The 27156-nt window shown below is 41.1% G+C and overlaps 1 protein-coding gene across 3 annotated transcripts in view; it reads left to right on the top strand.

The window, feature by feature from the left end:
* The window catches only part of phactr3.L (phosphatase and actin regulator 3 L homeolog), a 76308-nt gene that overhangs the window by 7063 nt on the left and 42089 nt on the right, over positions 1-27156 (top strand). Inside the window, exons 2-8 of one of the 3 annotated variants that reach the window (XM_018234616.2) lie at positions 7034-7192; positions 9426-9503; positions 14616-14792; positions 15374-15571; positions 15902-16172; positions 16379-16617; positions 17604-17757. In XM_018234616.2, the coding sequence (XP_018090105.1) occupies positions 7034-7192; positions 9426-9503; positions 14616-14792; positions 15374-15571; positions 15902-16172; positions 16379-16617; positions 17604-17757 (1276 nt within the window). 3 annotated transcript variants of the gene reach the window in all.

The following is a 27156-nucleotide window of genomic DNA, read 5'->3' as shown; positions in this document are numbered from 1 at the left end:
CTTTATATGGTCACAGAACCCCTCAGTATAATCTTAATAATCTTTAGCAGAAGGTGCAGTTCTTTAGCCTGTGACTGGGGAGCTGCTACTGAATAATCCCAAACTGGAGACTGTAGTTCATGAAGGATTTCTGTGTTTCTTGACATACAAAGTGGCAGCCCTCACACTAACATTTTTCCTGCTGTCGGTAACATGTCGTTTGTCAGTCAAACATAAATGAGCAACTTGTTAGACAAGGAAATCACTACCCGACACATTGTCCTGTCATTTAGCAATTGTCCTCTTTGCACAGTCTTGTCTCTGCCAGATTGGGATTGAGTACATGAGTGAGATGTTTAACCAGGACAATGGAAAGCAACTAATACAATCAGAACAGTTTGATTTTAGGAGTGTTGTATGGACTGCTTCCCCTTTTGTTACACCCAGGGCTATGAACTGTACACCTTGGTTCCAGGAGCTTACCATTTAAACTACCAAGTGATTGGGAATAATAGAGCGAGAGAGAGGGAGAGAGTGTGGGTATCTCTCTCTATATATATATATATATATTAAGATCCTGTCTGTGCCTTTTCGCTGTTCTCTCAGTCGGAACCAAAACAAACAGACAGGACTGCGGATGTTTAAATGCAGTTGTCATCGATCTTCCATTAAAGGCCACATTGCGTGTGTAACGGGGCATGATTTATTGCTCTTTGTGTATCCGTCTGGATTGATCCTTGGGGAGCTTTGTACAGTAAGTAAGAATGGCTTGTTCTCTAACACACAATTGGTTGCTTTATATAGAACACCCCCCTCCTCCACTAAACAGCAGCAGTGCAGCCACTTACATCTCTGCGTCTCATCTGAGCAATCCTATCAGCCAATGGCCTTTCACCTTGTGCTCTGATCTCCGCTCCTGGGTTCCCCCATCTACACATTAGCCACCCCCTCTCATCCCCACATCAACCACCCCCTGCCCATTGTTCCCCTCATTTTAACTGTGTTGCTTGGTCCCCCAGTTATAGTCTCTTCTCAAAACCATTTTACATTACTGTACAGACTGTGCCCAGGTCTCTGATACTGCCCCAGGTACTGAACTTCAGCCTGTCCCTTCCTCTTTCAGATCAACTGTCCTGGCCCCTCCAGGTTTAGCCACAATTGTATCATCTATCTCTCTGTTGCTTTACCTATCTCTCTCTAATCTACAGTATCTAACTATTTATCAACTATCTCACTATTGCTATATCTATCTCTCTATCATCTACAGTATCTATCTATCTATCTATCTATCTATCTATCTATCTATCTATCTATCTATCTATCTCTCTATCTCTCTATTGCTTTATCTATCTATCATCTACAGTATCTATCTCTCTATAATCTATCTATCTATCTATCTATCTATCTATCTATCTATCTATCTATATCTATCTATCTATCTCTCTATCTATCTCTGTATCATCTATTTCTCTAGTGCTATATCTATCTCTCTATAATCTACAGTATCTATCTCTCTATTATCTATCTATCTATCTATCTATCTATCTATCTATCTATCTATCTATCTATCTATCTATCTATCTATCTATCACTATCTATCAATTTATATATCTATCTATATCTATCATCTATCAAGTCAACCCTAAAGCTTCTGCCCTAGGCACGGACCCCCCCATGTGCTATACAGAAATATGACCTAGACTGTACCACTAATATAGCCCCTTCACTTGACATCTTGCTTTTATTCCCACAGTTACATCCCTTTCCCCTGAGTTGACACTATATCACCTTTCTATAAAAAGTGATTTTCCGCTTTGGCTCACATCACACAACTGGTGCTGTATTTAGGACTTGGGGGGATTTTATCTATTGTTAATATGTTATGTATTTATATAGCGCCACCATATTTCGCAGTGCTGTGTTATGAATATGTCTCTCCTACTGCTCATTGTATGTATTGTATTCTGTGCATGGAAAGTAGCTCTGATAGTAGAGAACCTTGCTAAAGGGGACATTATGTAGCACTATATCCCAATATAAGAACAGCCATTGGGATGGGAAGGGAGTTGGACTTGGCCATGGTGCTGAAATGAGAGATGTTGGAGAACTGTATGGGGGATTCTGTGAGTTCTATGGAGGTGGAACTCACCTTGGTGCTGATACATGGAGCAGATAGCAAAGAGTACTGTATAGAGAGAGGGGGTTTGACTCACAGCTTCTCTCTTCATGTGATTCTGGGAATTTGTATCCAGCATTCTATGACACTTGGTTCACCGCTAAAAAAATAATGTGCCTCTGTTTCTTTGAAATACTGTATAATTCATGCTAATCTCCTGTGCAACCAGCAAAACAAGGTCTGTCCTGAGTTATAAACATCCAACATGGGTGTGAAATGATAAGAAGATCATTATTTTGGATGGGACTGTATGCTGGTCATTATATTAGGGACACAGATAATGCCATCACTCCAACACTTTCCTCTAGTCTCTGTCCTTATATATTAGACACCTATCTAGTGCTACCAATCCCTATTTCTGTAGGGAAATGAGAACAGAGCAGACAGTAACCCTTCCAACACTTTCCCTTGTCTCTATCCTTATATATTAGGTACCTATCTAGTGTTACCAATCCCTATTTCTGTAGGGAAATGAGAGCAGAGCAGTCAGTAACCCTTCCAACACTTTCCCTTGTCTCTGTCCTTATATATTAGGCACCTTTCTAGTGCTACCAATACTCGTTTCTGCAGGAGAATGTGCAAACTTTCCCTTGTATATATGTGTAGCAATAGGAATGAGTGGGTTACAGTAGGTGCCATCTGCTACAGTGGATCAGTACTGAGGTTGGAATTATCCTCCATATAAAAATATTAATTGGTTGGTTAAAGTCGCTGCTCGTTAGAAAAGCAGAACCACGCATTGTCAGTTAAAGGTTTTGAGGAGAGACAGTTAATGACGGATCAGGAGATTAGGGCTGAATCTGGCTAATTCATGGGGAAATAATCCAGCTGCTCCATTTCCTACAGGATCAGGGGTGGGGTAGCAGGGGTGGGGCGGGTAAATTTGTTCTAAAATCCTCAGTGCCTAGGAACTAGGAGAAAGGAAACCTATGGAAATAAAATATATCATGCATTTAAAAGGGGGAATAACCATGAAACTCTCTCCAAAAAGAAACAACATCCAAAAATATAGAATAAAAATGCACAAGGAATACAAAAAAAGAGCAACTGCAAATTATAGGGAGAATGTTCTAAGAACAACATCGGGAACATTGGCAAGACTGATCCAATGAGTAAATTAGATATATTAGATTAGATATTAGATACTGTAATACTGCAATGTAAGTACTGTAATGTAAGTACTGTAATACTGTTATGTAAGTATTGTAATACTGTAAGGTACATACTGTAATACTGCAATGTAAGTACTGTAATGTAAGTACTGTAATATTGTAATGTAAGTACTGTAATACTGCAATGTAAGTACTGTAATACTGCAATGTAAGTACTGTAATACTGCAATGTAAGTACTGTAATACTGCAATGTAAGTACTGTAATGTAAGTACTGTAATATTGTAATGTACATACTGTAATACTGTAATGTAAGTACTGTAATACTGCAATGTAAGTACTGTAATACTGCAATGTAAGTACTGTAATACTGTAATGTACGTGTAAGTACTGTAATACTGCAATGTAAGTACTGTAATACTGTAATGTAAGTACTGTAATACTGCAATGTACGTGTAAGTACTGTAATACTGTAATGTAAGAACTATAATATTGTAATGTAAGTACTGTAATGTAAGTTCTGTAATACTGTAATGTAAATACTGTAATACTGTAATGTAAGTACTGTAATGCTGTAATACTGCAGACGGATTAATCACTGGATGATACACTGGTACACTCAACAAATATTCATGAATGGTCCCCTTTAGGAAAGCCATAAAACCTTTGTTTCAGGGGCCGAGAGAGACGCAGGTGACAGCTGCAGCTGATTGGGGAGATGGTGTCACAGCGGGTGCTGCCAGATCACACAACACTCTTCCACCCATGAATCCTTTCCCTCAATTCCCTTCCTCCCCTGCCAGCTGCACATGACGTTCTACTCAGAGGGGGGATTCATTGGGAGGATGTGCAGGAATGACAGACCTCACATTACTCTGCAGTTTATACGGGGGTAGGAGGGAGACAAGGGGAGTTGGCAGGACAGTTGATGCCATTGTCTGTAGAGGACGGAGACTGTTGAAGTAAAAGCAGAAGGGAGCTCGGAGCACATGTTGGACACCCAGACTAAACATTTGGCTCCTGTCCCCATTTCTCCAGCAGACTGCAGCAGTGATGTGACAACAAGCCCTCAAAATAGGAATGAGTAGAGAACAAGCAGACCAACATCAGCAGGACTGGGTGCCTGGGGGTGACGTTGAGCTGATTGTGGGCTGCACCCTTCCCTCCCTTTAGCTCTATTGCACATTTAATAGGATGCTTTTCCTGGCAGCCATTATTGATGTGGTACAGAGATCAGAAGGAGTTGCTGGCAAGGGGGGTGCCCACTTGTGTTAAATCAGAGAGACATAATATTAGGGCTGTTGGAATGGGGGTAATGTTGGTGCTTAGTGGTCTCAGGACGTGTGATTGGTCAGGAAAGTTCTCCTGATTCAGGGATGGGTTTTGCTGGTTACTGCAGAGAATTATTGGCCAGTGTTACATATTATTATTATTATAATAATAATATATTATAATTTTATCCAAAGCAATGTGAATGGAAGTGAAAGGGGAGAAATGTGGGGAGAGCAGACACTATTGGGAATGATGAGGAATCAGTATAAAGTGTAGGACAGTTATCCTACACTTTATACTGATTCCTCATCATTCCCAATAGTGTCTGCTCTCCCCACATTTCTCCCCTTTCACTTCCATTCACATTGCTTTGGATAAAAGAACCAGTAGTGATATAAGTAGGATATATGCGCAGTGGTTTTTAGGTGCTGATAAATGTATCTCCATTTTTGAATACAGTATAGATGCGGGTTTGGGGGTCGCATCTCAGGCTGGGGGTCTATCTATAGCTAGTTTTACTCCTTTACACATATATTTAAACATATTTTTATTCCCCAACCCACTTCTGATGATGTTACGTTACAGTTTGCAGCAAAGCCTCTTCCTGCTTAATGGTGGGTAGTGAAGGGCGAATAAATTCACCACGCGCGAATTCATGTTTTGCCGCCAGTGATTAAATTCGAGAAACTGCAGCGAAAATTCGCCCGCGAAAAATCCGCCGCAACACAAAAAACCTGTCGTTCATCAGAATAGTCGCGCGCGTAAAATTGCCGCGTGTCAAAATGATTCAGATTCGGTTGACTTTAATACATTTGGAAAAAATAGTCCCGCGTATAAAAATTGTCACTCGTCAAAATTATTTTGACACCCATTGACTTCAATGCGTTTCGTGAATTTTTTGGCAAAGCGAAACGGCCCAGATTTGTGGTTGGGGAAAGATGGGGGTATATCTGTGCCTATATATTATACAGTTACATTATGTGCATATATGATATGGGGGTTACACTGTGACAGTGGTTGGAGGAAAGATGGGGGTATATCTGTGCCTATATATTATACAGTTACATTATGTGCATATATGATATGGGGGTTACACTGTGACAGTGGTTGGAGGAAAGATGGGGGTATATCTGTGCCTATATATTATACAGTTACATTATGTGCATATATGATATGGGGGTTACACTGTGACAGTGGTTGGAGGAAAGATGGGGGTATATCTGTGCCTATATATTATACAGTTACATTATGTGCATATATGATATGGGGGTTACACTGTGACAGTGGTTGGAGGAAAGATGGGGGTATATCTGTGCATATATATTATACAGTTACATTATGTGCATATATGATATGGGGGTTACACTGTGACAGTGGTTGGAGGAAAGATGGGGATATATCTGTGTCTATATATTATACAGTTACATTATGTGCATATATGATATGGGGGTTACACTGTGACAGTGGTTGGGGGGAAAGATGGGGGTATATCTGTGCATATATATTATACAGTTACATTATGTGCATATATGATATGGGGGTTACACTGTGACAGTGGTTGGAGGAAAGATGGGGGTATATCTGTGCCTATATATTATACAGTTACATTATGTGCATATATGATATGGGGGAAAATCCCCCCCTTGAGCCTGGAGATGACAGATTCATTGTGTCTGTTCCAGTGACCTTGCAGGAGTCAGTGTCATACTCACAATTCACTAACATGTCCTATGGGCAAATGCTTAAAATGTTCCTCTGGGTCAGACTGCATTAACCCTTTGCATGATATAAGACTGTAGAATATACAGCAATGCAGTCAGTCTATAGAGGATGATTCTGTGTATAGATCTCGGTGCTATGGAGTCAAGTTCATAAAGGCATATGGAAGTGCTGCCAGTTGATTTGTGGCGTCGATTTTATCAAATACTGGTGAATTATGTCGTTTTATAGAACAGAACTTTGTCCATTAATATCAAATTAAACTTTACACCCCCCCCCCCCATTGAGACTTTCTAAGCCTGTGCTGGGCTCAACAGAAATGAACAGCGGCCACTTACACATTATTATAGGCAATTAAGCGTCACGGAAGGAATTAAAGAAACAAGATTATACAGAAGTGTGATACCTAGAAAGTGCTTTCTTGGCCCATAATTCTACTGTATTAATGTACTGTATCTGCTCTTCTGCTGCCTTGTATAATGAATGTCTATTGGGAATAAGCTGCTTAGAATTACATTTAAAAAAAAAACAAACAGTTTTTTGTCTGTAGTTCCCCTTTAAAGTGCACTATGCCAGTAACAGTTGTCTGGCAGGTTGTTGTAGGATACTGATGCTCTTGGGTACAGCAGTGATCTGTGCTCCGACTCTCAGCTGCCTTTGGCTGTCATGAGATACTGAGAAATGGAGTCTGACAAGATGCAGGTTAAAGGGAAAAGGTCTACTGACTTGTGTTTGACTTATAATTTGATTTGTTCTTCTTTCCTTCTGGAAACCAGAGGAGATGGCCCAGTCCCCGGTACTGCGCACGGAATATGTGGTCTCAGGAACGCGCACGCCCCCGGCCAGGAGGAACAGCAAGTTGGCTACGCTGGGTCGGATCTTCAAACCATGGAAGTGGAGGAAAAAGAAGAATGAGAAATTGAAGCAAACGACAGGTAAGCAATGAAGTTATGTCTGAATAACAGCACAGGAATAGCCATCCCAGCTGTTAAACCTACCTAGCAAGCTGGGCACACTCGCTTACTCTTAACTCATTGTTCCATGGATCTTACAAGTAGTGATGAGCGAATCTGTATCGTTTTGCTTCACCGAAAAATTTGCAAAACTACGAAGAAACTCGCAAAATGATGAAATTTCGCAAAACGCATTGAAATCAATAGGTGTTTTTACAAGCATCAATTTTTACTCTCGTGACAATTATTCTTGCTCCAATTGCATTAAAGTCAATGGCCGTTTTTTCTTTTGTCGACTTTTTCTCTAAATGCATTAGTCAATGGGTGTTTTTCTTATGGCGACTTTTTTGTCCAAATGTATTAAAGTCAATGAGAGTTTTTTCATATGGCGACTTTTTTGTCCTAATATATTAAAGTCAATGGGCTTTTTTACTTATGGCGACTTTTTCTCCAAATGTATTAAAGTCAATGGATGTTTTTTCTTATTGCGACTTTTTTGTCCAAATGCATTAAAGTCAATGGGTGTTTTTTCTCATGGCGACTTTTTTGTCCTAATATATTGTAGTCAATGGCAGTTTTTTCTTATTGAGACTTTTTCGTCCTAATATATTAAATCAATGGGAGTTTTTTCTTATTGAGACTTTTTCGTCCTAATGTATTAAAGTCATTGAGAGTTTTTTCTCATGGCGACTTTTTTGTCCTAATGTATTAAAGTCAATGGGTGTTTTTTCTTATGGTGACTTTTTTGTACTAATGTATTAAAGTCAATGAGAGTTTTTTCTTATGGTGACTTTTTTGTGCTAATATATTAAAGTTAATGGGATTTTTTTCTTATGGCGACTTTTTAGTCCTAATATATTAAAGTCAATGGGCTTTTTTTCTTATCACAACTTTTTTGTCCTAATATATTAAAGTTAATGGGCTTTTTTCTTATGGCGACTTTTTTGTCCTAATATATTTAAGTCAATGGACGTTTTTTCTTATGGCGACTTTTTCTCCAAATGTATTAAAGTCAATGGATGTTTTTTCTTATTCTGACTTTTTTGTCCAAATGCATTAAAGTCAATGGGTGTTTTTTCTTATGGCGACTTTTTTGTCCTAATATATTAAAGTCAATGGCAGTTTTTTCTTGTGGCGACTTTGGTGTCCTAATGCATTAAAGGGGTTGTTCACCTTCCAAACACTTTTTTCAATTTAGTTGTTTTTAGATTGTTCCCCAGAAATAAAGACTTTTTTCAATTACTTTCCATTATTTATTTTTTACGTTTTTCAAAAATCTAAGCTTAAAGTTTAATGTTCTTGTCTCTGGTGTTTCAGTCTAACAGCTCAGTAATTCTGGTGCAGATTCTAAACTGTTACAATTTTGCCACATTGAGTTGATCCATTTCTCAGCAGCATCTCTGGAGTATTAGCAACTATTGTATCAATTCTAACAGCTGCCTGTAATGAAACCCAGAGATTCTGCTCAGCAGGGACAAAGATAAGAAATGTATCAACTAATGTATCCATTTAGAACAGTTTACAGGGTCGGCGACCCCCCTTCCCGGAGCTGCTTCAGAAGGAGAGAAATTTTACTTTACACTTCAATATTAGAAAAATGGTCACACATAGAAAATAGAAAGTAATTGGAAAAAGTCGTTATTTTTGGTGATCTATCTGAAACCAACTAGTTGTTTGAAGGTGAACAACCCCTTTAAAGTCAATGGGAGTTTTTTTCTTATGGTGATTTTTTTTCTCCAAATGCATTAAAGTCAATGGGCAGTTTTTCTTATGTGCGTTTTTTTGCTGCGTAATTTTCCACAGCAAATTTTCTCCGCAGTTTCACGAAAAAATTAGCAATTCGGAATTTCGCCGCGAATCCATGGCTGGCGAATAAATTCGCTCATCACTAGTTACAAGGTTTGGGCCACATTTTTTATTTGTTTGTTCTCAGTGACTGGAGTCTTCTTTGCACTCCCCCTCAAACTGAAAGTCATTACAGAAAGTGAACCTGCACTGCTTGCTAGAAATGTACATGGTATTTTTCTAAAGAAAGCTTTTGACTTAAAATACAAAGACGCTGATGATCTATTTTATATTTGGGTAACCATAGGCTGAGGATAACTAGTACAGGGCTGAGCTCTGATTGGCCCCTTGAGTTCTCCTTTACATAAGAGTTTAGACTTAGCACTGTAGCCTCACTCGTCTGCTCTTCTGTTTCCCTCCCATCCTTCAGCCCTGGAGAAGAAGATATCCGTTAGGCAAAGCCGGGACGAGCTCATTAAGAAGGGTCTGCTGGAGATTATGGAACAAGGTAAGTACTCACCTTCCTGCCCCACTGGGATCATTGGACCCTGGAAGAAACTAATTTGCTGGCACATGGGGCCTACTAGAATGCAGCAGCAAATCCTAAACAAAAAAATAATATTAATGGGGTTGTTCCCCTTTAGATTAATGTAGTATGTAGTATAATGTAGAGTGTGATATTCTGAGACGATTTGCAATTGGTTTTCATTTTCTATTATTTAGCTTTTTATTCAGCAGCTCTCCAGTTTGCAATTTCAGCCATCTGGTTGCTAGGGTACACATTATCCTAGTAACCATGCACTGATACGAATAAGAGACTGGAGTATGAAAAGAAGAGGATACGATTAGAAAGATGAGAAATAGGGGGCAGATTTATCAAGGGTCGAATTTCGAATCTGAAAAACTTCGAAATTCGAATTCAAAAAGACCAACTGAAATTTATTAAAAAAAAAATCAACGTTTTTTTTGGGCCAAATAGGTCCATTTTCGATCGAATTCGAATTGTACGAATCAAAGTAATAGCGCATTCGAATTGTACAAATCAAAGTTTTTCCCAAAAACTTTGATTTTTAAAAGTTCAGCAATTGACACCAAATAGGTTCTAGGAGGTCCCCCATAGGCTAAAACAGCAATTCGGCAGGTTTTAGAATGAATGGTTGAAGTCGAATTTTTAAAGAGACAGTACATGATAAATTTCGAAGTTTGAAATTTCAAATTTTTTTTCAAATTCGAATTGAATTTGGACTATTCCTTAGTCTAAGTACACAAAAATTAGCTCAAATTGGAATTTTTTAAATTAGAATTTTCACTTCGACCTTAGATAAATCTGCCCCTAGATGTGTAGCCTAGGGGCAGAGCATATGTTTTTTTGAGATGGGGAGTCAGTGACCCCCATTTGAAAGCTATTCAAAAACTATAAAAATGGAAAAAATTAAAGTTGCTTAGAATTAACCATTCTATAACATACTTAAAGGGGTTAACTTTTAGTATGATGTAGTGAGTGATATTCTGAGACAATTTGCATTTGGTTTTAATTTTTTGTTATTTATGGTTTTTGAGTTATTTAGCTTTTTATTGAACAGCAAACAGAAAGTTTGCAATTTCAGCAATCTGGTTGCTAGAGTCCAAATTACCCTAGCAACCATGCATTGATTTGAATAAGAGACTGGAATATGAATAGGAGAGGCCTGAATAGAAGGATCAGTAATAAAAAGTAACAATAACAATACATTTGTAGCCTTACAGAACATTTGTTTTTTATAAGGGAGTTGGCAACGCCCATTTGGAAGCTGCAAAGAGTAAAGAAAAAGGCAAATAACTATAAAAAATAAATAATGAAAACCATTTGAAAAGTTGCTTAGAATCGGCCATTCTATAACACAATAAAAGTTACCTTCAAGGTGTACCACCCCTTTAAATATTCCCCACATCCAATGGGAATTCCTGCCCTTTAGCTTTTCCCCTCTCTCAGCCTTAAGTTACTGTCTGTCGCTCATTAATATGCATACGGCGATCACCAATCAGGGGTCTTTATGGCCTTCCTATGATATTAAATTGTCTGGCTATAAAAAATATACAGCTAAAGCTGCCAATACACAGGGAAATGTCGCCAAACGAGCGGATCTCTCCCTGATATGCCCACATTGAAGTGGGTGATATCCGGCTGATCCGATCGTGGGCACAGAATGGAGTCCAAACAGGTGGTCGGATCGCGGGACTGCATAAACGTAAAGATACGGCCGCGATCCGATGAGTTTTTTTACCCTGCCCGATCGGCATCTACCCGACTTTCAGCCAGATATCGATTGGGGGCCCCCGTCAGATGGCCACACACACGGGCCAATAAGCCGCCGACTTGGTCTGTCGCTAGCTTTTATCGGCCCATGTATTGGAGCCTTAAGGGCAGGTGCACACGGGCAGATTCAGGGAGATTTAGTCGCCTGGCTAATAATCGCCTAACAATCTCCCTGAACTGCCTTCCCACTGCTAAAATGAAAAATCGCCTGCGGCACTGTGATTTCCAAAGTGTGAGGCAACTTCGGGCGACTTCAGAAATTGAATCGCCTCAAGTACATTGCCGCGGGAAGGCGGGGGGAAGGCAGCTCGGGGAGATTGTCGCCTGAAGAAGAGGCGGTTAGTCGCCAGGCGACTTAATCTCCCCGAATCTGCCCGTGTGCCCCTTCCCTTAGCCAAAAAGAGCAATTGCCCAGACCAGACTTCACTTAAAGAACAAACCAACTGAAAGCCATTTAAAACGTACTAGTCATATTAGTCATAAGATCAATGAATGGCTTCCCTTGTATTGTACAGTGAAACCCCCTCTCCTCTCATCAGCAGCCACAGGGGTTAATTTGTGGGAGGATACAGATTTCTAAAAATAAATAATCTTCTGAACGACACATCTGTTGTGATGACGTATGCGATTATGCTAATTTCTTTCTGAGTGATGGGTCGGCTTTAATTGCTACCTACAGCATTCCACTATTCAGTAGGTTCCACTCCCTAGGAAGAACAACCCCCAGAAATACTTTTGCAGTTCACAATCTGTTAAGGCATGGAGTGCTGAGCCCTCTGCTGGCCAAAGTGGGATATAACACTATATATATATATATATATATATATATATATATATATATATATATATATATATATATATATATATATATATATATATATATATATATATATATATAATACACAAATGCCATGAATATCTTGTAAATTATATCCTTATAAATGGTGAGTTCTGATGTCATCAGTTATAAACGGTGAGTTCTGATGTCATTTCTGTCACATGGCTCACTGAAATTTGTGTATTATAATAAACAAAGTACCCCCAGTTGCAAAATATGAGGATATTAGAAGTTACCTCGGAGTTTCATGACTTGTATAAAAACACGAGGCCTTGGTAACTTTTAATATCCTTATATTTTACAAGAGGGGGTACTTTATTCACTACAGTGCTACGCAATATGTAGGCACTATATAAATACATGTTAATAATAAAATAATATATAAACTGAACATAGCTGCTCATTGTAGACACTGCAGCGGCACACTCTAGTGGTAGCACACAGGAAGTGCATGACAAATCTTGCGCTACAGGTATAGGATTCATTATGCGGAAACCCATTATCCAGAAGGCTCCAAATTATGGGAAGGCCATCTCCCATAGGTTCCATTTAAAAGACCAGTAACATCAAATTTTTTTGAAAAAAAAATTCGTTAGTATACATTGAAAAAAAACAGACAAATTAAAATTAAAATCACAAGGTCTTCATTAAGAAATAACTTTGCTTCCTCTTCAGAAAAGGCGATTGCTATTGATCGTGCGGCGCTCGATTTCTCCTCCCTGCCTTCCTTATAGCAGATAGCCAGGGAGGAGAAATCAAGTGCTGCGCAATGAATTGTCGCCCTGTCGCCTTTTCTGAAGAGGAGAAGAAGTTTCAGTAAGTTATTTCTTAATAAAGACTTAGAATTTTTTTTTCAATGTATACTAACAAATTTTTTTACATTTTTTTTGATGTTACTGGTCCTTTAATCCTCTGTTATAATAAAACAGTACCTTGTACTTGAGCCTAACTAAAATATAATTAATATTTTTCAGTGGTTAAACAATCCTATAAGGGCTTCGTTAATGCTTAAAAGGCATTGTTCACCTTTACATTAACCTTTAGTATTATGTAGAGAGTGATATTCTGAGACAATTTGCAATTGGTTTTCAGTTTTTATTATTTGTGGTTTTCGAGTTATTTCGCTTTTTATTCAGCATCTCTTCAGATTGCTCTTTAAACAATCTGGTTGCTAGGTTCCAAATTACCTTAGCAACCATGCATTGATTTGAATAAGAGCCTGGAATATGTATAGGAGAGGCCTGAATAGAAAGATGAGTAATAAAAAAGTATCAATAACAATATATTTGTACAGAGCATTTGATTCTTCATTTGAACGAAAGAGTCAGAAGAAAAAAGACATAATTAAAAAACTGTAAAAAATAAACAATGAAGACCAATTTAAAAGTTGCTTAGAATTAGCCATTCTATAATATACTAAAAGTTAACTGAAAGGTGAAGCACCCTTTTAAAAGATTTTTTAGTAGCGTTAAGGTATGGAGATCTAAATTATGGAAAAACCCCTTATGCGGAAAAGCCCAGGTCCAGAGCATTCTGGATAACACTGTATCTGCTTTACAGCTGCATAAGCCATATAATTACTCCAAGTAACCTTGTGCAAGCATGCACTGCCCTGGTAGCAAAGTGATAGCCTTATATGATGATAATAAAGCAAGTACATCACAAAGCCAAGAGGCTTGAAGGAGAACTAAAGCTTAACTAAAGAAGTACCTAGAAATATTGTACATTGTGTTTTGAGCTTCTGTGCCAGCCCACGGCCAACCTTTAGCAGTAAAGATCTGTGTCTCCAAAGATGCCCCAGTAGCTCCCCATCTTCTTTTCTGCTGATTCACTGCACATGCTCTGTGCTGCTGTCACTTACTGAGCTTAGGGACCCACTCACAATATACAGTACACATAGAATAGAAATGTCACAATATAAGGCTGATTAGTAATTAATCCAGATAATTACTACATGGCAGCACAGAAACCAGTGCAATTAGCATCAGAATTTAATAATCAGCCCTGTAGCATCAGCTTATATTACAGGGGAACCTCATTTTCTGCTGGGTAATTAGTGACGAGCCCTAAGCTTAGCTTCTCAACAGCTGCTCAGAGCCCACTGAGCATGTGAGTGTCACAGACACTTTCCAAGATGGTGACCCCCTGTGACAAGTTTGAAGTCCTGGATCATTGCTGCTATTGACAAGCTGAAACTTAAGATCAATAAGGTCATTATATAAAATATGGCATTTTTAACCATATTAATTTTTTAGGGTTTAATTCTCCTTTAAGCTGAATAGTGGGTTTTCTTTATCCAGTGGGTTTGTGATGGTATTAACGAAAATTCAATCTCTTTAAGTAGAAAGTTTAGAGTTTCATTTTCAAAATGAAAAATGTAGAAAAACAGAATTTAAAAGGCCGTTGCCTGTAAAACACTGGGTTCCATGGCAAAAATCGGGTGGACTGCAAGCGTTAACAGACCCATACACCTCATCATGTTTCAGAACCTGAACCCAAAGTGTGTCCAACTGATGGATCTGCAAGGGAAACCCACAATGACCTTCCATCCCCCACCTGCCAGGCTTTAGACCCTGAAGAGGCCGAGCAAAAGAATTCTTCCTCGCTGACTGTCAGCTCCTTTGATGAGAATCAAGTCCCAGATCAGACTGAAGAGGAAGCAGGTACAGCTGTGCAGAACTAAGAAGATATAATGTCTCTCTCGGCCTTCCCTGGAAATAAAGTAATAACCATACAGTTTACAGGACTGTAAATTTGCTATGGTAGATACTTGGGTTGGAGCCATTTTTTCACATATAAGTGTATTGCTTATTCTAGGCACAGACAATCTCTTCTGGTTATTTTATTACATATGATTGGGCATCTGCATTCTGTAAGTATGCATTTTAGAGCACTAATAGCACCTCTGGGGCAATTGAATGGGAATCAGTCTGTAGTGCCAGCCAAAGTGCTGAATATGCCATTGCCCTTAAGGTCATAATGTGACTTGAAGGAGTCTATGGCAAGATAATATGAGTATGATCAGCCCACAACATGGGTAGGAGAGCCATTCAGAAGTAAGTACAAAGACTAGGAACATTATATATTGGTAAGAACATGATGGGGGGGTTGGATTAACTTGCCCTGGGTGGATTCTGATGGGGCAGGAAACCTGTCTAGTGAAGTTATTGTTAAAGATGGGTAAATTGCAGCTTTTGATTTTAGGAGTAACACCATAGAATCCCTTGTTCTTTCCTCTCTGCAGGTAGCGTTGACTTGCTGGTGCTTGAAGAACTCAAGGAGTCCAACCTCACCTCAGTGGAGAGGACCTTACAGGCCATCCTACTCTCTGAATCTGTAGATACTGCTCTTCTGGAGTTAAACTCCATGCAGATCCAGAGCCCCCCACTTCTGCCCCTGTCCCAACCAATGGCAAACGCTTGGGTTAACCAGTGTGTGTCAGGTATGACCATTACCCCTCTTTTACCCTTCCCCTGTATTATGGATAAGAAAGCACAATATCCAAAGCCAGGGTTGTGCTTGTTGTCTCGGTTGCTTGAGGAACCCATTTAAGGGGATTTAAACCAAACAATAACATTTTGCCTAGGGAGGATTTAATTCTGGGGTACCGCATTTGGTGAAGAGAGTTGAACTATAAAACTCATCATCATGTTCATCATCAATTGAAGGCTTTTGGGGAGTTGTAGAACCAGAAATCTCCTAGGGAGTGGTAGAGATCATAGTGGTATATTTTTCCTAAGATTAAACCCATATCTCCCTTGGCTCTTTGCAGATGTTGAAGTAGAAGAGATCACCTTGAAGTCCCCACCCCGGACCATAATGAAAAGCTCGACCCCTAGTGGTTCCTCCTATATCTCAGGACACATCAACCACTTCCAGCCTTCTGCCCAGAAAGCCACTGAACTGCACGGCCAAATGGCTCGAGGGCGGCATTCCAGCCCCAATGGTTCACCTCACCACTCCGCCATACATATGCCTTTACCCCCAAGCAGAGTCATCGAAGAGCTACACAGGGCACTAGCCACTAAACACCGGCAAGACAGGTGAGCATCCAAGTTCCAAGATGAGTTCCAAAATAAGAGGGGGTCTATCTGTTCTTTCAGTAGCTCTGTATAAAATCATCCCTCATATCCCACCAAAGATGGCTACGGTGGTGGGGTCTACTTTCCATAAGTAAAAACAAGTTGTGACAGCAGTGGGATTCCCTATTGGCTAACTGTAACCAATCAATCATCTTTCCCACTTAAAGTTTTCAGGGTCGGGAAAATAAAGCTTCTCCAAAGAAGAGGGTGGATTTCCGAACCTCTAGGCCCTCCAGTGTAGAGAAGTTCAGCGTCACTTTCCAAGAGGGAGATGCCGAGGGCAAATATTTGTCTGCCAAGGAGTCTGAGGAAAACAAGGAAAACTTGATCAGGGATTCGACCCATAAAGACAATGTGCTGTTGTATGAGGAGGATGAGGAGGATTTAAATAACTCCATTATCTCTGGTAAGGAATGGTCTACAGATATTTCCTAACAACCCCACCTTCGCTAGATTAGGCTTGTGGCACAGTTTATAGAATTTATATACCAGGCCTGGTCAGGGGGGGGCATGGTTGGGGTGTAGTGATGAGTGAATCCGTCCCATTTCGATTTGCCGAAAAATTCACGAAACTGTGAAAAAATTAGCAAAACGTTGAAATTTCGCGAAACGCATTGAACTCAACGGGCGTTTTTACACGTGACAAATTTTATGTGATCAACCATTTTTCTTGCTCCAAATGCATTAAAATCAATGAGCATTTTTTCTTATGGCGACTTTTTTGTCCTAATGCATTAGGGCAGAGACACACAGTCAGATTCGGGGAGATCGGATGACTTCGGAAAACAAAGTGTTCCGAGTACCATCTCACCAGCGATTTTCACTGGGAGACTAATCTCCCCGAATCTGAGAGTGTGTCTCTGCCCTTAAAGTCAATGGCCATTTTTTTCTTATGGCAATTTTTTTGTCCTAATGCTTTAAAGTTAACGGGTGTTTTTTCTTATGGGGACTTTTTCTCTTCAAATTCATTAAATGCCAATTGCCATTTCACGGCTAATTTTTCCACTACTAATTTTTTCAAAAAAATTAGCACATGGCGAAATTCGGAATTTCGCAGCGAATCCATGACTGGCGAATAAATTCGCTCATCACTATTGGGGTGGAACAGGGAGTGACTGTGGTATAATAGAGTGTGGTTAGACATCCCAGGTTAAAGCCAAGACCACCTAGGGCCCACCAGATACTCAGTGCCCAGAAATGCTTAATGTTATAGCATTATATATGATATTCATATGGCTATGGAGGAAATAAGAAAGGAATTTCTTTGCTGGGGCCCACCTGGAGATTCCCTGTATCCCGGCAGGCCAATCCAACTTTGGAAGCAACAGCTGGAGGGATAAATATTGTATCATCCCTCTGTCTCAGGGTCTCTCTCCCTCTGTCTCATTAAAGGGACATTGACAAGAAAGTACAAGAAAGAACTGTTGGCTGTAAAACTCCGGAACCGTCCAAGCAAGCAGGAGCTTGAGGACCGGAATATCTTTCCCCAGAGAACGGATGAGGAGAGACTTGAGATACGACAGCAAATTGAATTCAGACTCTCAAAGTAAGGAACTGGGGTCAGTAATAATAGCCAAGACCTAGGGGTGGGGGGATATGAAGGGAAGAACATTTTGCAACCACATAAAGGATCTTGGGGTGGGGATAATCTTATATAAGGAAACATATAAGGTGTCTGTAATACAGGGTCTACTGGGGGAAGCAGTACATGTTCTCTGTCATTGGTACAAATGTTCATACGGGTAGGAGTGACTTGTGTACGATGAAGTTAATGGGAAACATTTATAAAGTCCAGAATAGGATCTTAATACATTTCCCTATAAAGGTAACATGACAGAAATATCTACAGACACTTGTATCTGCAGTAGAAAAATGAATATTGACTTAAGCTTAATAAGCTTTGACTGTCTTGCTGCCTAAATGCAAAACTCCAGAAAGAAGGTGCAAGAAAGGGTAGGGTTATCAGAGAGGCTGTAGGAAGAGTAAGGGTATTGTAATATTTGTTTTATCGATATAATGTACCTCTAGTCATTTTATTCTTTGTTCTCTGCTGTACTTAGTAAGGGCCTCTAGGTGATACCATATATTCTGTTGTGTGTGCTTCAAGTAAATTAATCATTTTTATATACACGTACGTGATCCCTCATCTCAAATGCCTGGGATTTTTACATAATTTAGAGCACCATGCTTATACTTGTAAAACATTTATGGCTGAATGTCTAGATATTTGTATAACAGAGTATTCTGTCCCAGTGGCTGAACAGATCCTATCTGATCCCCATTGTGAGCAGCAGTCCTGTCCTGCTTTATGGCAGCTGAGATTCTAGCTATCTGTATAACAGAGCATTCTGTCCCAGTGGCTGCACAGATCCTATCTGATCCGCATTGTAAGCAGCAGTCCTGTCCTGCTTTATGGCTGAGATTCTAGCTATCTGTATAACAGAGTATTCTATCTCAGTGGCTGCACAGATCCTATCTGATCCCCATTGTAAGCAGCAGTCCTGTCCTGCTTTATGGCAGCTGAGATTCTAGCTATCTGTATAACAGAGCATTCTGTCCCAGTGGCTGCACAGATCCTATCTGATCCGCATTGTAAGCAGCAGTCCTGTCCTGCTTTATGGCTGAGATTCTAGCTATCTGTATAACAGAGCATTCTGTCCCAGTGGCTGCACATGTCCTATCTGATCCCCATTGTAAGCAGCAGTCCTGTCCTGCTTTATGGCTGAGATTCTAGCTATCTGTATAACAGAGCATTCTGTCCCACTGGCTGCACAGATCCTAACTGATCCCCATTGTAAGCAGCAGTCCTGTCCTGCTTTATGGCAGCTGAGATTCTAGCTGTCTATATAACAGAGCATTCTGTCTCAGTGGCAAAGATCCTATCTGATCTTGATCGTAAACAGCAGTCCTGCCCTACATAATGGCCATAACATCTATAAAATACAGTGAATATACTGTATTTGTAAAGAAAAAAACTACCAGTACCAATTACAGCACATAAAAATAAAAGAGGTGTTATCACTGTACCCCTTTAATAGAAGAAGCAGTACCACAATGCTGTGTCGGTAGAGTTACCTGCAGGGGCGTAACTACAGAGGAAGCGGACCCTGCGGCTGCAGGGGGGCCCAGGAGATACAGGGGGCCCCATGAGGCTCTCATTGATGAGCAATTTGAACATATTTTGGTAAAACAGGACAAACACTGGATATGTTGGGGGCCCTAAAATGAATTTGCTGTGGGGCCCAGCAACATCTAGTTACGCCACTGGTTACCTGTAGTGATGGGTGAATTTGCTCCGTTTGCCGCGCCGAAAAATTTGCGAATATCCCGTGAAATTTGCGAAACGGCGAATTTATTCACCGGTGGCGGATCACGCAAATTCCCCGCAAATTCGCTCCTGGCAAATAAATTCGCCCATCACTAGTTACCTTTGGCTAAGGTTAAAGAATTGCTCTGTTCAGAATTGATATATATCACGCCGAACACTCAGATCGTGGCTTCTCGTTTCTAGTTTCTTAGCAACAGGGACAATTGTTGGCTGAAATGATGTTTTTTACTTATGGATATTTTAAGATTTTCAGAGTTATTATGTACAGGCAGGGATGACAGAGAGTCTCGTTGGGGCACATTAAGCCTTGAGAGTTCCTCTCTCTGTACATCGGAGCGCTTGGGAACACCACGCAGAGGAGTCTTGTAAGGAATTGGAACAGGGAGTCACATATATATTGCATGGTATTTACTGAATAAGTGAGGGTAGAGAAAGGAGCTGCAGATAATGGTACCTAGTAGTGATGGGCGAATTTGCTCCGAATTTTGCGCGAAACGGCGAATCCCGCAAATTCGCGGCAAATTCGCACCTGGCGAATAAATTCGCCCATCACTAGTACCCAGGCCTGGATTTGTGGAAAGGCCACCAAGGCCCGGGCCTAGGGCGGCAGGATTTTTTCAAGGAGATACAACAGTCTTTTAAATTTTCTGTGCCCCAATCCCCATAGCTCCAGTCCCGATGAGGAAAATTTGCACAAAAAAAGGGGGGGGGGGACAGAGGCGATGATCAGTGGCCTAGGGGCGTCCTCTATGCAAATCCGGCCCTGATGGTACCAAAGAACTGGGGGAGCTTCAGTGGGCTGCGATCACAAGTCAATAAGATTCAGCCAGAGGGTTAGGTCTTCTGATATCACAGACACATTGAGAGAGATATGAGCTTAATGACACAGACTAAACCATACCTCCCAAGGGACAGTCCCTCTTTTGACAGCTCAACCTGCAGTCCCTCATTTGTACTGGAAAGTCCAGTTTTTCTCTGCACTGAACAGCCAGAAAAAGAAACAAAGTTTCTAACTTAATTGGCTTTTGCCAGAGAGCCCAGAACAGCCACAGCTGCAGATACTTCTGTAACAATTTTGAGATAAGCAAATAAGTAACTCTAACAATATAAGATAACAGGTCCCTTGGCAAAAGTTAGACTCACAGCTTAAGGGTAAGGCCAGACGAGGAGATTTTGTCGCCTGGCGACTTATCGCCACGTCTTTGTCCCTTTTTTGTATTTATTTATTTCCGTGTCTGGCCCGGTGGGGGCCCATGAGGGTCGGGGCCCACCGTGTTTTTTCCCGGTGTCTCGCCGGGCCAGTCTGACCTAGGGAACAGCAGGGTAATATGGCAGCAGTAAGATGAGAAGGAGACAGAAGTGTGAAAAGGAAAGAGGAGCAAGATGGAGACAGTAGGGCAAGATGGAGACAGTAGGACAAGATGGAGACAGTAGGGCAGTGATCCCCAACCAGTAGCTCATTAGCAACATGTTGCTCCCCAACCCCTTGGATGTTGCTCTCAGTGGCCTCAGAGGAGGTACTTATTTTTGAATTCCTGGCTTGGAGGCAAGTTTTGGTTTTATAAAAACCAGGTGTCCTACCAAACAGAGGCTCCTGTAGGCTGCCAGTCCACATAGGGGCTACCAATAGTCCACAACCCTTACTTGGCACTAACATTTTTCATGTTTGTTTTGCTCCCCAACTCTTTTTACATCTGAATGTTGCTCACGGGTGGAAAAAAGTTGAGGACCCCTGCAGTAGGGCAAGATGGAGACAGTAGGACAAGAAGAAGATAATAGGACAAGATGGAGACAGTTAGGTAAGATGTAAACAGTAGGACAAGGTAGAAAAAGTAGGGCAAGATGGAAGTAAGTAGTAACTAATTAGAGTCAGCTCAAGTTAACCCTCAATTCTCAATAGCCAGGTGCACGTACCATCAGTGGTCCATCATCCACCAGGAACAGCCAGACAAAAATTCTTCGTACAGCACCTTGTTGTTTAAAAATGCCTTTATTCACAATGAAACGTTGCTGACCAGGTTTGCCATGAAATTGTGAATAAAGGCATTTTTAAACGACAAGGTGCTGTACGAAGAATTTTTGTCAAGATGGAAGTAAGGAAAGAAAGAAAGGTTGCAAAATGGCAACACTACCATAGTAATTTAGGTTGAAAATACACGCATCTATTCAGTTAACTATATATATATATATATATATATATATATATATATATATATATATATATATATATATATATATATATATATATATATAAAGCAGTGGCGTAACTAGATATTACTGGGCCCCACAGCAAATTATTTTTCAGGCCCCCAAAATGTTTAGAGGTTGACTTGTTTCTCCAATATTTATTGAAATTGTATATGAATTAGGGCCTCGTGGGGCCCCTATACCTCCTGGGCCCCCCTGCAGCCGGTCTGCAGCAGGGTCTGCTTCCTCTATAGTTACGCCCCTGATATAAAGCCTGCCTAACTGCTAGTTGATCCAGAGGAAGCCGAAAACCCTTGTAAATCCACTTTAATTTGCCTCTGAAGGAGAAAAGATTCTTTCCTGCCTGCAAGTCCAGTCACTGGCCTGGATCAATACCTTCTTCAAGGTATCTAAAGTGTCTGCCAGTAAGAGACAGTTGGGCAATATGATTATAGTAGGGAAAGATGGCAACAATTATACTTTCTAGTCTTTCTTAACCCGAATTCCTAGTCAGAGGATTGTGGGAGCTTTAATTCAACAGTTATATTGAATGACAGCCATAGGACAGTTGGCATACCAGTAATGCTGTAAAACTGCTGTCACTATCTGCTTCATTTATAGAATGATTCATCCCTCTATAGATGTTGGATCCAACCAATCTCTGCTGGGTAATGATAGAAATGCAAGTAGCCACCCGCACCCCCTTATCCTCTCCAAATGCGATTAGCCTGGTGCACAATGATAGAGGTTCGGCAACCTCAAAATGCATAGTGTAAAATGATTCAATGGTACACTGGGCTGCTGCTAGGGTTGCCATCTGGCCGGTAAAAATAATGGTTGATCCCAATGTTATTAATAGGGAAAAAAGATAAATATATAGGAAAGCCGGTATTTTCTTCCAGAAAAGGTGGCAACCCTAGCTGCTGCAAGCAAGGTGAAAACCTTTGCTTGTTTAATGCAGAAGTGCATTTCTGCATTTAACATGCAAAGGTTTTCACCTTGCTTGCAGCAGCTCCGTGTGCCATTGAATTCTTTTTCACTCTGCTGGATAATGACTTTTTTATAGCCCTTGATCTATAAGTGCCCTTTATAATTCTACCGCCCTATTCTCAGCTGGTGGCAAATGCTCCAACACTCGTGAGGATACTTGTGTTATCTCTCATGTACAAATGCCCCATGGAGACCTTTCTCCACAATGTGAACGGGTCACAGGCAATAAAATCCAAGGTGCTGGTGAGAAGTTGCATCTGGGAGATGGTTCTGCCTCTGTCGGCCACTGAGCTCAGATAATCAATGTGCTTGAAATATTAATGTCGAGAATCTATATGAAAATAAGCAATGCGGTTGCGGTTAAGAGTCTGAATAACTCTCATGTCATATCCAGGGGATGGGGTTGCCACATGCTGGGCACAAACATAAGTGAAGAAGAGCCGTAGAATAATAATATATATTATCTGCTGGTGTTACTCACTTTTCGGTCACACCGACCCATGGTTGCTAGGGTAAGCTGAAACTGAGAGTAATATTCCACGACAATTTGCAATTGGATTTCATTTTTTATTATTTGTGGTTTTTGAGTTATTTAGCTTTTTATGCAGCAGCTCTCCAGTCTGCAGTGTCTGCAAGCTGGTTGCTATGGTCCTAATTAACCTAGCAACCATACATTGATTTGAATAAGAAACTGGCATATGAATAGAAAGAGGAGTAATAAAAAGTAGCAATAACAATAGATGTGTAGCCTTACACTCCATTTGTTTTTAGGAAGGGGCCGGTGACCCCCTATTTGAAAGCTGGAAAGAGAAGTCAAATAATATATAAACTATGAAAAAATAAATAATGAATAATGCTTAGAACAGCCATTCTAGAACATACTAAAAGTTAACTTAAAGGTGAACCAACCCTTTAACTGCGTTACATTGACAAGATGAGGGTTATCTGTCAATAAGTAATTAAGTGGCTCCAGCATTGGACCAGATTCAATTTGATGGGAAAACCTTGTCCCATTGATAATCTTGTGAACACTCAATAGAAGGCTACAGGGAAATGAGGAATTGAATTGGGAGATAAGGTTCAGGTCACAAGACTGTATTTTGCAGAGGACCTAACCTACAGAGCTTACTATCTATGTTGTACTCAGTTATGTAATAATAAGAGGGAGCAGACGCTACGGTTGCAAGATCAGAGGCTGCTCATGGGGTGGTGGGTTTGGGGGGTCCAAGGATGCAACATTATTGCATGTTGCCGGCCTAAGGAATAGAGGCGGGGCAGGCAGTATATGATTGACAGCTTAGATTTTTAAATGGATTCTGTCATGATTTTTATGATGTCGTTTTTATTTCTAAATTACAGTGTTTACAATATAAAATTGTATTACTTAACCAGCAAGTGTAACTTTTTTTAGTTGTAATATTGGTGTGTAGGTGCATCTCAGGTCATTTTGCCTGGTCATGTGCTTTCAGAAAGAGCCAGCACTTTAGGATGGAACTGCTTTCTGGCAGGCTGTTGTTTCTCCTACTCAATGTAACTGAATGTGTCTCAGTGGGACCTGGATTTTTACTATCATGGAGCTGTTGTCTTGTGTTAGGGAGCTGCTATCTGGTTACCTTCCCATTGTTTTATTGCTAGGCTGCTGGGGGGGGGAGTGATATCCCTCAATTTGCAGTACATCAGTAAGGGGTCTGGCCACACGGGCAGATTCAGGGAGATTAGTCACCAGACAAATCTCCTCTTCTTCGCGGCACTAATCTCCCCAATCTGCCTTCCCTTGCCTTCCGCCGGCTAAAATGTAAATCGCCTGGGGGCAGTCACACGGAGTGCCCGAAGTTTCCTCGTGAGGCAATTACGGGCGACTTCAGAAAACGAAGCACTCCGTGTGCCTGCCCCCAGGCGATTTACATTTAAGCTGTCGGAAGGCAAGGGAAGGCAGATCGGAGAGATTAGTCGCCGCGAAGAAGATGAGATTTGTTGCTTGCCGACTAATCTCCCCTAATCTGCCTGTGTGGCCAGACCCTAAGGGCAGAGACACAGGAGAAGATTTGGGGAGATTTAGTCGCCCGGCAACAGTCCGCCTCTTCTTCGGGCAACTAATCTCCCTGAAAAGCCTTCCCGCCGGCAACTTCAGGCGACTTCAGACGACTTTAGAAAACAAATCATCCCATCTGCAATTTTAATTCTATCCAGCAGGAAGGCTTTTGGAGGGGATTAGTCGACCAAAGAAGATACGATTAATCACCGGGTGACTAAATCTGCCCAAATCTTCCCGTGCGTCTCTGCCCTAAAGAGTGACTGAAGGTTATTAGAGAAAAAGTCACATGACTGGGGGCTCCTGGGAAAAAACGTATTCCTATGACAGTATCTCTTTAAGTACTTTTATAATGGGTATGCATGTTTTAAAAAAAACAAAAAAATTAATTTGAGTTTCATGTTTAATTGAAAAAGGACTTTTAATTTACAGCTTTTTATATCCGCATAACAGAACATGGTAATTTCTTGATCCATTTGATTCTTGCTGCTTATTTACTTTGTAGATCCAAAATCCCACGTTCTTGCAACGGCCATAGTTCCCAACTGAAACTATCGGTACCGATACCAGAGCAGGAGAAATAGGTCAGACTTGCAGAAGAATTCATTTGGGTTATTGATTTCTAGTGCAATGGAACTAAACTTGAGACACTGGGGTTCCTGCCGTTCCATTGTGCGCATCGAGCATTTAGCTGTGAGGTCTTCGCTGTGCGTAATGAGGCAAGTGCGGATTTTCCGTGCCAAGTAAACACGGCTAAAAGCTCAGGCTGTGCCGAATGAATAGAGCAAAGTGCTTTGAGGTGCTGCTGCTGTAATGCCAGGCTTTCTGTGCGAAATAAGTGACTGCTGATTATGCTGAAAGGCGATAATGACAATTTAGTGCGCAAATAGCGAGGAGGTGTCGCTGCGCAAGGTGAGCGAAATACTGTTGCACTTTTGCCAATTTGCAGGTAAGAACTTAGCAATGAGGCCACTTGACTTATTTGTTTGTTGCCTCCTGCGGCGTCTGCAGGAAAATATAAAGTAACCAAGTGACGTAAATACAATAATCCCCTCGCTCTTGCGTCACTTGCGCCCACCACTCACCATTACTGTATACAACGCTTTGTATAAACCGGTACTAGGGCATTAGAGGCTGACTGTAACACTGGGTTTCTTCTTATACCCAATGGGGCCCTGCAGAGGGGGGGGGAGGCTACTTTACCAATTTGCGCATTGGATATTTGCATATGTGCTTGCACTCAGGTTTAACTTTAGAAGAAAGTAAATTTCGTCTAAATATTCGGAAGGGGTTTTTTACAGTGAGAGCAGTGAAGATGTGGAATTCTCTCACTGAATCAGTTGTACAGGCTGATACATTAGATAGCTTTAAGAAGGGGTTGGATGGTGTTTAGCAAGTGAGGGAATACAGGGTTATGGGAGATAGCTCATAGTACAAGTTGATCCAGGGACTTGTCCGATTGCCATTTTAGAGTCAGGAAGGATTTTTTTACCCTTCTGAGGCAAATCGGAGAGGCTTTAGAAGGGTTTTTTGCCTTCCTCTGGATCAGGACTAGCGGGCCAGATGCCCACATGGGCTTCCACCACAGGAGCCCCCCGCCTCTGCGACAACCCTCCTACAGTCTCCCAGCCTCAATAAAAGCCCCTCCAAGCCCCTCCCATACCTGTCCTGTAGTGATGTGCGGGCCGGCCCGATACCCGCAGGTTCGGGCCGACCTCGCACTCTTCCTCGCAGATGGCGGGCGGGCGCGGGTTGAGCTCTTCTTCCACCATCAAATGCTGGCTTCCGAGATTTGTCTTTTATAGACACTGCACCTGTAGGCCAGGTCTATAAAACAGTGTTGGACTGGCCCACAGGAATACCAGGAAAACTCCCGGTGGGCCCAGGTTTCAGTGGGCCCTCCTGCTTCAAAACATTTGGCATATTTCATGGCCATTACCTATTTCTATGAGAACAAAGAGACTAAATAGATTGAATAACAGATTATAGTAAGTAAAGAAAAAAGACTAGGAGAATAGAGGTTGAGTGAGGAGAGGAATTATAATAGTACTGAGAGTGGGCCCCTGATCTAAGGTCATTTGGTGGGCCCCTGGTCTAGGATTTTTTGGTGGGCCCCTGGTGTCCCAGTCCGACACTGCTATAAAAGCAACGCAGAAGTCAAGGCCAAGGGAGGCCAGGTTAGGGTCGGGTAAATCCCGACTCGCACATCACTACTGTCCTGTAGTTGCGCCGTGATCGGGGCCAGAAGGGGGAGGGAGAAAACAGGTGTGGGTCTGGGTTGGCCATCCCAGTCCAAGCCTGCTCTGGAACAACTAGCATTTAGGCAGGTTATATATAGATTTAAAAGGTTGAACCTAATGGATTTGTGTCTTTTTTCAACCTAACTTACTATGTTACTATGTAACTGA

Source organism: Xenopus laevis, chromosome 9_10L (genome assembly GCF_017654675.1).
Source record: "Xenopus laevis strain J_2021 chromosome 9_10L, Xenopus_laevis_v10.1, whole genome shotgun sequence".
NCBI classification, from domain to species: Eukaryota; Metazoa; Chordata; class Amphibia; order Anura; family Pipidae; genus Xenopus; species Xenopus laevis.
Note: the sequence above shows the minus strand (reverse complement) of the source record. Positions and strands in the feature narration are given on the sequence as shown.